The 13,811-nt window shown below is 35.2% G+C and overlaps 1 protein-coding gene across 1 annotated transcript in view; it reads right to left on the reverse strand.

The window, feature by feature from the left end:
• Positions 1-13,811, reverse strand: part of FCHO2 (FCH and mu domain containing endocytic adaptor 2) — a 119,957-nt gene that overhangs the window by 18,586 nt on the left and 87,560 nt on the right. Inside the window, exons 18-22 of the mRNA XM_049707713.1 lie at positions 12,136-12,239; positions 9,276-9,402; positions 4,892-5,003; positions 1,235-1,390; positions 565-697 (exon numbers count right to left, since the gene is read on the reverse strand). Of these exons, the coding sequence (XP_049563670.1) occupies positions 565-697; positions 1,235-1,390; positions 4,892-5,003; positions 9,276-9,402; positions 12,136-12,239 (632 nt within the window). The remainder of the gene's footprint in view (positions 1-564; positions 698-1,234; positions 1,391-4,891; positions 5,004-9,275; positions 9,403-12,135; positions 12,240-13,811) is intronic.

Here is a 13,811-nt window from a genome sequence, read left to right on the forward strand (position 1 = left end):
ATTGTGAATATCTTTCTCCATTAGTTTTCCTAACTGGTTGTTTTGAAAGCCATTAATTTTTGTATTAATTTTTTAAATGACCACTTTGCTAAATTCTCCTGCATCAGTTTTTCAGTTGATTCTCTTGAGTTTTCCAGAAATATATCACCTGTAATTAGTATTATTTTTATATCTTCCTTTCCAATATTTATCACCACTTATTTTATTCTCCTGTCTAACTCTACTAACACATACAGAAAAATCTTATACACTAACAGGAATAATGACTGTCCTGACTTTCAATGCTTTAGGTTATTTCATTATTAAGACTGATATGCTGGTCTTTTCAGGTGAAGGACATTCATATATTTATATTTGCTCAGTATTTTAATTGGTAATAGACAGACGGTGAATTTGATCAAATTGGCCAAAATCTCCAGAGGCTTATTAAGAGATTTTTTGATTTTGAAACATCCTTGCATTGCTCGAATGAACTTCACTTGGCCATGACATATTATTCATTTAATGATATGCAAGACTGTTTGTTAATATTTTAATTAAAGATTTTTATAAGATGACACTCACCTGATACTTTAATACATCTACATTATAATAAGAAGCAGCTGGATTCTGCTCTGATAGCTTCTTGAGGTAGATAGTAAGAGCTTGCATGTTCATCCAAAAATCTTTTGTGTTAGAATCACACTGTGATGGATCACTGTATGTACAAGAAATATTTTCATTATTATTTCTTATTATTTCTTATTTATTTATTTATTTATCTTTACCCTCTGCCTCTCTGTAGTAATTTGGTGACCTGGCAAAGACCAGCAGAAATGAACCAAAAGATGGGATGAGGTAAAACTAAACTTAGGGGATAAAGAATGGAACATAGCAGAAAGCCTAAAAGATGAGAAGATGTACAGTAGAGAAGGATTTAACAACGACTACTACCACCCACCAGCACAAACAAAACAAAGACAGCAGAATCCTATTTAATCATAATAAATAATTTTGATAGTCTTCAAATTGAATCACTGTTGCTTTGAAGAAGAAAGAAAAAATTTCTTAAAAAGAAATTTCACCTTCAAAACAAAAGTACACAAGCCTGGGGATTTCCCTGGTGGTCCAGTGGTTAAGACTCTGAACTTCCACCACAGGGGACACAGGTTCGATCCCTAGTCAGGGAACTACAATTCCACATTGCCCCACAGTGTGGCCAAAAAATTAAAAAAAAACTGAAAAGTACACAAACCTGAACACAAGTTGTGCATTTGGAAGAATTTGTTCTAGTCTGTTGATATTTTTCACCCTGAAGCAGAGCACAGCTGGGGATGGATTACTAGTGAAGACTTTAATAACTCCGCTTGGAAATGATATTGTCATGTCACCAGTGATCTTCACAATACACCTGGAAGTAGGCATTTTGAAAAATTTAAATAGTTTAAATAAGGCATTTTAACCTGCATTTAAAGCATATTTAGTTTTAAAAGGGCTTTATTTATATATATAACCTTCTATCATAATTACCATGAATTATTTTTTCAATTATAAAAAATGATTCTATGTGAAATGATATATTCATCTAACACCAGTTTTTCCTAGAATTAAATTCCAAACACAAATGGAAGCACACTGATAATACTCCTTCACTTGTTTGCTAAAACCATCCCTGGCTGTCTCATAAGGACACTGTTTCCCTGGTAACACTATCCCCAGCTGTAGCTATTTTTCCTCCAAACCCCACAAAGCACTGAGCCTGATGGTGGCAGTGGAAGATGTCCTCCTTGCTTCTCATTGCCTCTTACAACTCTATATTCCTTCTTCCTTCTGAAAAACCACCAGCTTCATTTGAAACTCACACCATCAGATTACACTACTCGCTATCCCAACCCTCCAAGTCATCTTCAACATTCCCTTTCATTTTCTGAAAATTATAGCTCCTGGCCCACTGTCAGTCTGTCTCTGCACAACTACTCCTATCATAAATTTTTAGTGATTTCAATATCCACACAGATAATCCTTTCAACACCTTGGTCACCTAGTCCTTCAGCCCCTTGCCTTCAATGATCCTGCCTTCCAGCCTACCTCAGCCATACTTCAGCCCCTCCACCATCTCAGCCTGATTCCCCACTCATCGGATAGTCTCTTCCTACTTCTCCAACTCATTCTGTCCAGTACTGCATCTCCAATCTCATCAAAAACCTCCATAATCCATTGTTCCTACCACCTTTTTCACTAATTTTCACTCTTTCTTCATATCCTCACTTCCCCCTATCTTGGGACTTCATGGTCCATCAATATACATATTCCTTTGCATAAACCCTCCCCTTAGTTCTCCCTCACTTGACTATGCTTGTTTGGCAAAACACAGTCTTAGCTAAATCCAGCTCCTCACCTACATCTATATGGCCGAACATGACTAGAGAAAAACATATAATGATATAGCCAAAACTCTCAGTTGGGCCCCCTTAGTATTACCTGGAAATTCTACATCCCCTAGCTCTTTTCATACCTTCTCCTTTCTCCTCTAACTCTAGCCTGCAAAATTCCCTCCCCCACCTGCAGTCCACGACTTTCCTTTAAATTTTACGGATGAAATAAAATCAGAAAAGAACTTCCTCATACTCTCACTACTAAAATCCTAATCTCCCTGACTCTAAAGGCATCCATACCTTCTGCCTTCCCTCCTGTTTCAACAGATAATCAGTCTATGCCCCTAAGGTTAACTGTACTGAAGCACATCTCCTCTTACATACTGAAGGACTTCACTCATGCAAGTGTCCCCTTTCCTGTAGATTCAGTTTTTTCCATAAATATTGGATTTTTCCCATTAGCATATTGAAATGTATATCATCTTTAAAAAACCCAAAAACTAAAATTAATAAAGGCCTCCTCTGATTCTCCCATCTCTCTCCTGCTACCACCCTGTTTCTCTGCTTCTACTTAGAGCAAAATATCCTAAAAGAATTGCCTAACATTTGCGCTCTTCAAATACAGTTGTCTGTATTTGCATCATCTCCTGCTCCTGAGCGCCCTCGAAGCAGTCTACTAGAGCTGCTCTTGTGAAGGTCATTAATGACCTTCACGTTGTTAATGATCAATTTTTCTTGACCTGACGGATAGCATCAGATACAGCTTCACACCTTCTTTCATGGAAGGGTTTATTCACTTAGTTTCTGGGACTCTGCTCTACTGGTTCTCTTCTCATTTCTCTTGTTGCTTGCCGTCCCAAACTCCATTGCTGGATGATTCTCATCCTCCTATTTTTAAACACTGAAGGGGGCCAGGACTTAGGTTCTCATCAGATCTCTTCTCTACACCCTAATGCCCCAGGCTTTAAGTATCATGTACAAATTAATGACTACCAAATATTTTAGCCTGCACCTCTCTCTGAACTCCAGAATCATGTATTCAACTATCATCAACTCAACATCCCCACTAAATTGTGTTAATAAGTACTTCAAATTTAACAATCTACTCCCTCAACAAATCTTGACAAATCTGTTTTCAAAATACATTCAGAATCTCATTACTACTCACGATCTCTTCTGCTAATACCCTTATACAAGTCACCATCATCTCTCACCTAGACTTCAGTGGTTAACCCTTTCTCTCTGCATCTACTCTGGCTCCTTCTAGTTTATTCTCCATATAGCAGGCAGAGTGCTACTTCAAAAACATAAGTAACCTCATCACTCCTCTACTCAAAAGCCTCTACTTGCTTCCCACCTCACCCACAATAAATTCCAAACTCCTTATCATGGTCTACAATGCCCAGCCTGATCTGTTCCCTCTGTGGACTTATCTTTGACTACTTTCTTCCTTGTTTACTCCTACTCAGTGACATGGTGCTCTTTGCTATTTCGTGACTATGCCAAGCATGCTTCTACCTCAGTCCCTTACACTTACTGGAATGCTCTTCACTCACCTATCTGCATGGCTTGCTCCTCCCTCAATGTCTTTCAAAAACAACCTCAAAAAGGTTTTCACTGATCATTCTATCTAAAATAGTAGCCCTCTGTTGTAACTGTCTATCCCCTTACCCTGGTTTATTTTTCTTCATAGCATATATCAATACCTCTCCTTTTCCTAAGTAACATTATTCATTCATCAAATATTTGAGTGCTTACTATGTGTAAGACTCTGTTGTAAGTGCTGAAGGTACTTTAATAAACAAAAGTTCTTCTCTACAGAGCTTGCATTATCTCAAGTGAAAACTAAGAAATTTTCACAACAATGCAAGCTTATAACAGTCTTACACATATTAAGCACTCAAATATTTAATGAATGAATAATGTTATACATGAAAAATAAGGGTGGGGTGATGGTGGTGGGATGAATTGGGAGATTGGGATTGACATATATACACTAATATGTATAAGATAAATAACTAATAAGAACCTGCTGTATGAAAAAATAAAATAAAATTCAAAACAAAAAAGAAAAATTAAGGGTGGTCATTCACCCAAAGATCATTTTCTTAATAGAAGGAGGTTAAACCAATCCTTCAAGAGTCTCCTGTAAATAGACATGCACTCTAGGTCTCTCTTGCAAACATCACACTTTCACCAAAGATATACATTAGGCCAAGATTCAGAGTTCTATCCCCATCTACGTCAGCTGCCACAATCCTGTTCTACGGACATGTCAAACAACAGATTTGTCATACTGGTCATAAAGCCTGGGCAAAAACGTACATAAACTTAGAAAAAAGCCATCACTACTGATTATAGTGACTTCTTAAATTCGAAAGACAATATCTAAATGACTATAATTGATAGCAAAAAGCAGGTAAACAAGTAATAGAAAACTCTAATAGAGAATCAAAATGTAACTCTTAAAATTTACCACCAAGCCCCCTGCCCCTGAAACACACACACACATATACATGTATCTTTTAAAAACTAACTTGGTGGGATCTGCCCCTTTAAAGTAGGCATTAACAGATTCTGTAAGGGCGACTGCCACAGGTAAGGTGTCCTGATTTCCAAGGCTGACAGGACTGGGACCTCGTGACACACCTAGAATAAATACAATTCATTTGTTAAATCCTATAGAAAGATATTTATTAAATACCAAGACAGAGTAGACTCAAAATATTAGCTTGTCACAAGTGACTCTATTACTGGTTTCAAAGATGCCCCAAGTATAAATCTGGTTAAAAAATGGAGCATAAAACAAGTTGGACAAATAAAATATGACAGGAAAATATGTCACAGTGACTTCAATTTTAAATAGAATGACAAAGAAGGGTTGGGTTAAGGAATGTCGGAAGGAAAAAGCCCTCCACCTGAAGAGCTAAAATTACTAAAATACGGCTTCAAAACCATTCAGATACTAAATTCTTTCAGGTTCTACTAATTCACATATGTAAGATCATTAAACTGGATTTTTCTATTTAAGGTATTTCTATATATTAGCTATTTCTAAATGAGCAGTGTAATGTAATCATGCACTACTCATTATTACTGTAATTCTCCTTTACCTCTTTGTCTTATGCTTGTATTATATTCCCATATTACCTTTCCTCAATAAACATGACTAATAACATCATTTTGAGGTAACATTCCTGACATAAAGTTAACTCAGTAAGATACCTTTAGAGTCAAATCATAGAAAGAGCAGTGTTTTAAAAGAGTAATAAAATGTAAACAAATTTAATGTATATGTTCAGGTGTTTTTTAAAACCTAAAATCTGGTTTATTTCATAACAGACAAATCCCTTAAAACAGTGCATTGCCTTTTTTTTCTTTACAAATGTACTCTCTCCATTTATGCCTTACCATTGTTATCGATTGGAAAGTGGAGCATTTCATTTAATATACAATATATGATGAAATTTTGTAAAAATAAGTCAATTGGGTAGTTCATGATGATTATTCATTCTTAAAGAAAAATATGTTGACCTAGGTTATTCATTTATCTCTGAAATCTGAATGTATGTTTTTTGTTACATAAATGTTACACCATGTTCATAGCCATCAGATATTTTGATTTCAGATGTGAGCTACTTTTGAGATACCTAGAGTATTGTTAATTCTAACAAAAATCGGTACTAGCTTTCTTTGCCTCACAACTAAACCTGGGCTCCTACAAATAGTGAGAAAGAGCTTTTGTTACCTTTAGAGGCCAGGAAGATGCTGTACTGTTCAAGATTTTGAAGAATTCTGATTTAGAAGGTTCTTCATAGTTTAAAAAAAAAATGACTCAGTGATTAAAAATACATGGAAACAGGAACTGCTGTTTCTAGGCCACTGGGAAAAGTAAACTCTCCCAAACAAGACAACTTAAAATTTCATATGAAAATAAACTCAATAATAAAATGTATTCACAAAAGCACAACAGCTACTATCTACTAACCACCAATATATGCCAGACACTTTGCCAAAGAGGCATGAAAGAAATGGTGCCTTTCTGAACCACAAGTAGTTTTTTTCTGCAAAGCAGGAACATACTTTGTGGGTGATGGGCTGCAACAATGAAAGGACATGAAAATGTGTCTGGAGAAGTGTTTATAACCCAGATCAGGACATGGAAGACCTTTAATTTTATCCTATTGGCACTAAAAGCCACTGAAAATGTTTAAAAGAAACATGATTGTGTTTTTCATTTTGTAAGATCACTGAACACAGAGTGAATCCTGGATTGAAAACAAAAATGACTTGGCAGAGATTCAAGTTTGGATCAGGTGACAGATAATTAAATGAAAGCTAAGGGCTTGATCAAGAGGCAGTAGTTTCTAGGATATGTGATTACAACTATGCAAATACATGTTTGTGCAGTGGGAAAGTTTCACTATAAATCTAAATTAGTTCAATTTTTAAAAAAATATATTCTATACTAGGGTCACTAGAAATTCAGGAAAGCATATTTTCAGAGAAAGATGAAGGCTATAATAATCTTTTATTAGAAAAAATTCTCTGCTCTTAAATCTGAAATTAATCTTTTCCCTCAGGTAACCTACACAAGTGGATATCTACACACAGTCATGGGTAACATTAATGCCTGCTAGGACTTTGACATTAAAAATCAAAAGAAACCTACAAAGTTATTCTTTTCAATTATCCAATTTGGGCATATAAAATGAGAATTCTTGAAATAGTTTCCCTGTAAATTGCTAAGCCTGTTACTGAAATATTGGCAAGAAGAAAAAAGTACTGGAGAGTTAGGAAAAAAACTCAAAATCCACTTAACATTTTGGCATATCCCCTTTTGTATATTCCATTTTTGTTTCCAAGATCATATTGTATATGCATCCTTCAAAAAAATGTTTGACACAGGAAATATGTGCTTAAGTCCCTAAAAAAGTCTAAGTGTGTACTATATTATTCAGAATAACTCATTTTTTGGAAAAAATAAATTCCTTGGATGTTCTTCTTTATAAGGATAGTATGCATGCATTCTAATTTTGGTTTAATTGTTGCGTATTTACAATTGTGTATGTTTTGAAAATGCAGAGACATAAAGCTGAAATAAAGGGTACCTACCTTTGTAACAATCAGTGAATATTTTTGTGGAATTCCTTTCAGCTCCGGAGTAAAAAACAGGGACTCACCCCCAACTATTTCCTACCTCTTTGCTTCTAACTTCAGCTCACTGTATGAATGGTTTTCGTATGATTGATAGCCTTTGCTTTGTGGTTTTTATATTATAGTTTCTTTTTTTAACTGACATATTCTTTCTGGTTCTTTCCTAATCACTTTTTCTCTGCTTCTAATAGCTTTAGAGGTAAGATTTGTTGATATTTCTTAATGTTAAGGAGAGAAGAGCAGGAGGGAGATGGAAGATAATGCAAAAATAATGTATGTTTTTATAATTTATCCACTGCTATCAATGGATCCTGTATAGAAACTGGACATAATTAGTACAAAATTGAGATAGTTAAACCTTAGAGTTATTCTTGATTTCTGAGACACCATAAATTGCTGGAAAAGGAAAAATTAGATAACAGAGTATTTTAGACACACTTTAGGGTCATTAGTTAACACATACATCTGCTTTCGATACAATACCTTGTGAAGTCTCACAGTGCTTTTCAATTTCAGAGAGTGTCCCAATCAAATTATCATCTTCTATCATATTTAAATAAAACAAAATATTGCAGGAAAAGAAAATACTTTCAAGAACAAGAAGAATCAAAAACTTAAATCTAAACAGGGAGCTGAATAAACATCACAATAAAGAAAGAAATTTTTAGGAAGACTTAAAGAAACTTTGTCCTATAAAATCCACATTACATCACATCCTGCCTGCCTGTATCATCACCGTCACCTACTTGTCGTTCTCCTATTGCCAGCACTGGCCCAAACTACAAACAAATATGTACCAACTTAATCAAAATTAAAGTTTTCATCACAAATAGAAAACGTTCTGAATAATCTGGAGATAATGGGAAACAACTAAAGCAATTTTGGTTACCAGGACCTGCCTGATTTCTAACAGGACCCATCATGTTCTTTATGATTAAAACACAGATTCTGTGGAAACAAAAGGTAACAAAACCACATATACAAACAAAATGTAAGAATAAGGTGCTTGTTACAGCAAACAAAAAGACTTATTGAATATATTGTTTACATAAAGTCAGAAGATGGGAAAAACAGTATGTTCACAAAAGTATATAAAATAAGATGGTAACATCATGTTCAGACATTTAGAAATAAAATCATTTATCTCATTTTAGCCTATACCACTCATGCCGTTTTTACAATGGCTACATACAGAAGGCCCACTTCTCCTGTGCGAGTTTTGACAAATCAAATTAAGTATAATTAAATCAGCTTAATTAGGGCTGGGATTCTTAAACTCAACATGCATCAGAATTGCCTAGAAAGCCTGTTCAAAGACTGCTAGCCCCACTCCAGAGTTTCTGATTTAAAAGGTCTGAATTTCTAGTAAGTTCCAGGTGATACAGACAGATGCTGCAAGTCCCAGGACCACACTGCAAGCACAAAACCCCTTCCTTTCACTGAATCAGTTGCTTTTAAAACAAATTTTCTTAGGAATGTAAGTACCAATTCACAGTAGAAAGTACTGCATCATATTCTGCCTTCAACTATTTATATTGGTCCGTAGTTTATAAATTTGATGCATTCTTAACAGTGCTAATCATGGTTAAAATTCTCTATTCAGATAATATAAAATGTGAAAGAGAAAAGGAAAATGTGGCTAGTTTGATAATGCCAGGTGTGTTTCCAGAAAACCAAAATGTCTAATGCTTAATTCTTCACTACCCTCAGCCTGATCATATTTTGGATGTTAAATTTTGCATGTAATTTATGATAACCACTTACCTACTGGAGTATTGGCAGCACTTAGTGACGCAGAAGATGAGATAGAGGAAGAACTTTCTGCCCGGGCTAACGGAGCAGCAGGAGGTGGGCTGGTATTGGAAGTTATAGGTGGGCTGAATGGCCTGGGCTTAAAAACAAAATGTCATTTACCAAAATGCTAAAACAATTCCCCAGTTATCAGAAAAGATTTTTAGGTATCAGGAATATTAATTTTAAAATACTAAACCAAATTTATTGTGTTTCTTAAAACTCACAGTTAGAGATGCCTAGGTCAAATCATTTTCAAGAATATATTAAAAGCTGAAAAGGCTATTTTAAAATAATGCCATCAAGAGAATCTTTGTATATAAAACTTTTTCCCTATTTCAAAAAGTATGCTTAAGATAGATTCTCAGAAGTTAAACTGTTAAACATTATGAAGGCTTTTCATACATAGTGCCAAACTGCTTCCCATTTGGGTAACTCACTTTACCCTACTGCCTGTAAATATATGAGAATATTTCTCTGCACTCTTGCCAGCAATGAACAGATGAGCCTTAGAAGAAGGAAAAATAATAAAATTTAAAACCTTTTAGCTAATTCCGTAGATAAAAATAAAATTGGCTTTTCTCTTTTATGAGTTGTCTGTTAGCTTTGCCTGATTTAGTTTGGGGAGGTCTTAGTATTATCTGAGCTTTCACTAACGCTTTTCTTTATTTGATGCAAATATTTTCTTCCTAAATATTGCTTTACTTTTGGCATTTACAAATCTGTGCACATTTTCCTTATAATTCATTGTAATGCTTCCTCATTGAGAAAGTTTACCCCATTCAGAGGTTTGAGAAAATCTTAATTCTACTGTCTTCCCACTTTTCTGGTTAAAAATAAAAACAAATATGAAAAATATGATTCCAATTCATTTATCTTTTACTTTGGTGAATGTTTTTTTTCCTTCCAAATTCCTAATTGTTCCAATAATACATTGGCAACACTTCCTGAGGTGTTTCATTTTTAAAATATGGAATATTGAGCTTAATTAAAGAACACCTTTTCCTGCTTATAAAAGTTATAAGTAAATGCAGTATTTATTTAGTGCCTAAACTGTGTGTCAGGTCTTGGGTACTAGATACAAAGCAGTGAATTAGACACTGTTTCTGTCCCCATCTATTTGAGGAACATGAAAAACAGAAGGCGAGAAACAACCAACAAAACCCTATAAGCATTCATACACTAAAATTATTCAACTCTACTCGCATGAATATAAATTTATAGATATACACTCTTATAAAAATTAGATTATACTGCCCAAAATATTTTACATTTAGTAAACCCTTGTGTCCCCAATTAATTATTTTTAAAGTATTAGTTCCAGAGAATGGCTTTTGGATGACTCATTATTATGGACAGCAGGTTGAAAAAACACAGCAAGGTGTAAAATGTGGCTGTGGAAATATACAGATGGAGGTGGTACAGGACATGAGGTGACAGGCATTATGTAAACTATTAGGCATTAGCAAAGTATTAAGGATATGAAATTGGCTAAAGCATAGTCCAGTGAAGGAAGCACACACAAAAACAGTACAGTCATCCCTTACACTTTAAATCATCTCTAGATTACTTACAATACCTAATACAATGTAAATTCTATGTAAAAAGTTGTACATGCAATGCAAATGCTATGTAAACAGTTGCTAGTGTGTGGCAAATTCAAGTTTTCTTTTTGGAACTTTCTGGATGCCCCCCCAATATTTTTAATCTGTGGATGTGGAACCCATAGATACGGAGAACTGACTGTGGGTCAACTTTATATACAATGTGATTGATGCACTAAAAGAAACACGAGCAAGTGTATGGGTATAAGGAAGAGAATGACAGAGGATGATTAAGTCCACTGTGGGGTGGAGAGGAGGAGTAACCATCAAAGAGGGCTTCACCTAGGTGGTGATATGTAGCAGGGTCTTAAAGTGAGCAGTTTCCTACATAGAAAACTGAGGGGTATTTCAGACAAGAGGGAGTACAATAGAGACATGGATATGTAAAAGAGCATGATGTGTTTGGGGAACAGTGGAAAGTTTCAAGTGGCTGGAACCTAGGTTGCAAAGAGGAGAAAACTGGACAGTTAGTATGGTAATGCAGGTTGCTGAGTCAACTTTTATGAAGTGTCTTGTAGATTCAGCTAAAATATTCAACCACGTGGATTATAGGTGTACCACTGTAGATGTATATCAGGAGAAAAAGACTAAGCTTGACATTTAGAAATTTAATTCTGGCAATTAAACTGGCAAGTGAAAGATGAAAGTAAACCAGAACAGACTGAAGGAAAGAAGACTGGTTTGGGAGAGCCTGACTCTCAACAGAACCCATATATTTTCTTTCCTTATCTGACACCTTTCGAAGACCAATGCCTTTTTCTTTTTTTAAGCAATGTGTACTTTTACAAGTCAATTAAGTGATGTGAACTCCAGACTGCTTATGTATAAAATAAAGAAAGCTGGACTAGATGCCCACCAGGACTCCCCTGGCAGTATACTTCTAGATCTAAGAACAGGCCACCATTTTTTCCTTAATATTTGACTTTAAGCAAAATTATATGAAAATTCCTTCTTAATTATGAAACAATGGGTACTGAATTGTATTTTTATAATGTGCTAACTTTCTCAGGAAATCTCTTTCCTCCTGAACAACGGTCTTGCTCCACAGGTATGATCACTGAGATAATATGGGGAAGTGAAGGAAGTATCAGCAGGGAAAACTTTTCTGTACTTTGAAGACTTGAGTAGAAAATTCCAAGCATTTAGCAGTAAAGGGACATACAGAGAAATATCATTTGCATATTAAATCAAAACAGTTATAATTAAAAAAAAAACACCTGAGTACATACTATTTCATTAATCCCACTGAGTTTTCCTGAAGTAAGCTTTGGTCTGGAAGCAGGCCTTGGAGGTGGGACAATGGTACCTACAGAAAGAGGAGTTGTGGGCCTGGCTGGCGGGTGGAAAAAGAGAATTTGAAGAAAATCATTAGTATGTACCAATCCCTAGATAAAAACATTCTATTACAGAGAAACTATTAGGATTCAAAGCTCATTTTTCAGAAGTTCTTTTTCTTTAAAATGTAATTATAGCTATTTGTGAAATGCTAGGAATGTATCAAGCATGCTTTTTTCGAAGCTACCAATAATATTCCTGAAAAAAAAAATTAACTTTTCAATAAAACTGACATAAATTGTATTCCTGTTTCAATTATTTATACATATAAAAATTCAATCTAATAAGTAAGCTGGTGAAAACCAGTTTAAGGCCTAAGGTCTTTAGTTTACTGCCAATACTTCTACTTTACAGTTATTTGCAAGACCAAGCCTTTGAAGCAACATCTTCAAAATAATAACATGAACTCTAAATAAAAACATTTACCTTAATTAAACTTGTAATCTCACTGTTAAGTTGAAACACACTGTGCCATTTTTTAGTGACAATCAAACATATCTTTATAGTTTACAAAAAAAATTTCCACAAATCACTATAATTAATTTTTGGTAAATATAGAAAATCATATATTGACTTCATAAACCCTACATAAATTTAGTGTTCAATGTTTTTCAACACTATTTGCAAATGTTGCAATTTTAAAACCAGAAATACTAACCTCAGTATTCCTAATTAAAAATAACTCTCCAGGGACTTCCCTGGTGGTGCAGTGGTTAGGAATCCGCCTGCCAATACAGGGGACACGGGTTCAAGCCCTGGTCCAGGAAGAGCCCACATGCCACGGTGCAACAAAGCCTGCGAGCCACAACTACTGAGCCCGCGTGCCACAACTACTGAAGCCCACGCGCCTAGGGCCCATGCTCCGCAACAAGAGAAGCCACCACAATGAGAAGCCCACGCGCTGCAACGAAGAGTAGCCCCCGCCTGCCACAACTAGAGAAAGCCCATGCACAGCAACAAATAACCAACGCAGCCAAAAAAAAAAAAAAAAAAAAAAAAAAAAAACCTCAGCATGGTAGAAATTAATCAGTGAAATTCAAGTGTATATCATCAAAAGTCACACACGTATTAACATAATCAAAGCAAGAGTGTAGAAGCAAGTACATTTAAATGATCTTTAATTAAAATGATCCTCAAATTCTTTTGGTCCATTCTAAAAGACAAGTCTATAATTCAGATTGAAGAATATAATATGGGTGTGACGAAATATGTTTCAGTAAGTTCTATAAGTTTACAGATGTGCAAAGTTAAAAATATAAGAATGGGCCTAAGTATGTACATGGGGAAACAAACAGTAAAGCTGAGGACCCTTGGTCAGCAATGGAGGAGTGAAAGGAAGGAGCACAGAGGTGGTAGCAAGAGACCTAAAGTAAAACGTAGTCACACCGGAGTGAAAGCAAATGCATGGGGGTATGGAATCATCTAGAAAGCAGATCATATGAAGAGATAAAAGATGCAAGCACCATTCAGGTTGCTTGAAGAAAACAGTAAAAACCTGGTAAGAAATCAAGTTTAGATTCTAAGCCTGCTGCCTTCTTCCAGTCAGCACCAGTTCTTTCATGCTGCGCCC

The sequence above is a fragment of the Orcinus orca genome, chromosome 3, assembly GCF_937001465.1.
Source record: "Orcinus orca chromosome 3, mOrcOrc1.1, whole genome shotgun sequence".
Lineage (NCBI taxonomy): Eukaryota > Metazoa > Chordata > Mammalia > Artiodactyla > Delphinidae > Orcinus > Orcinus orca.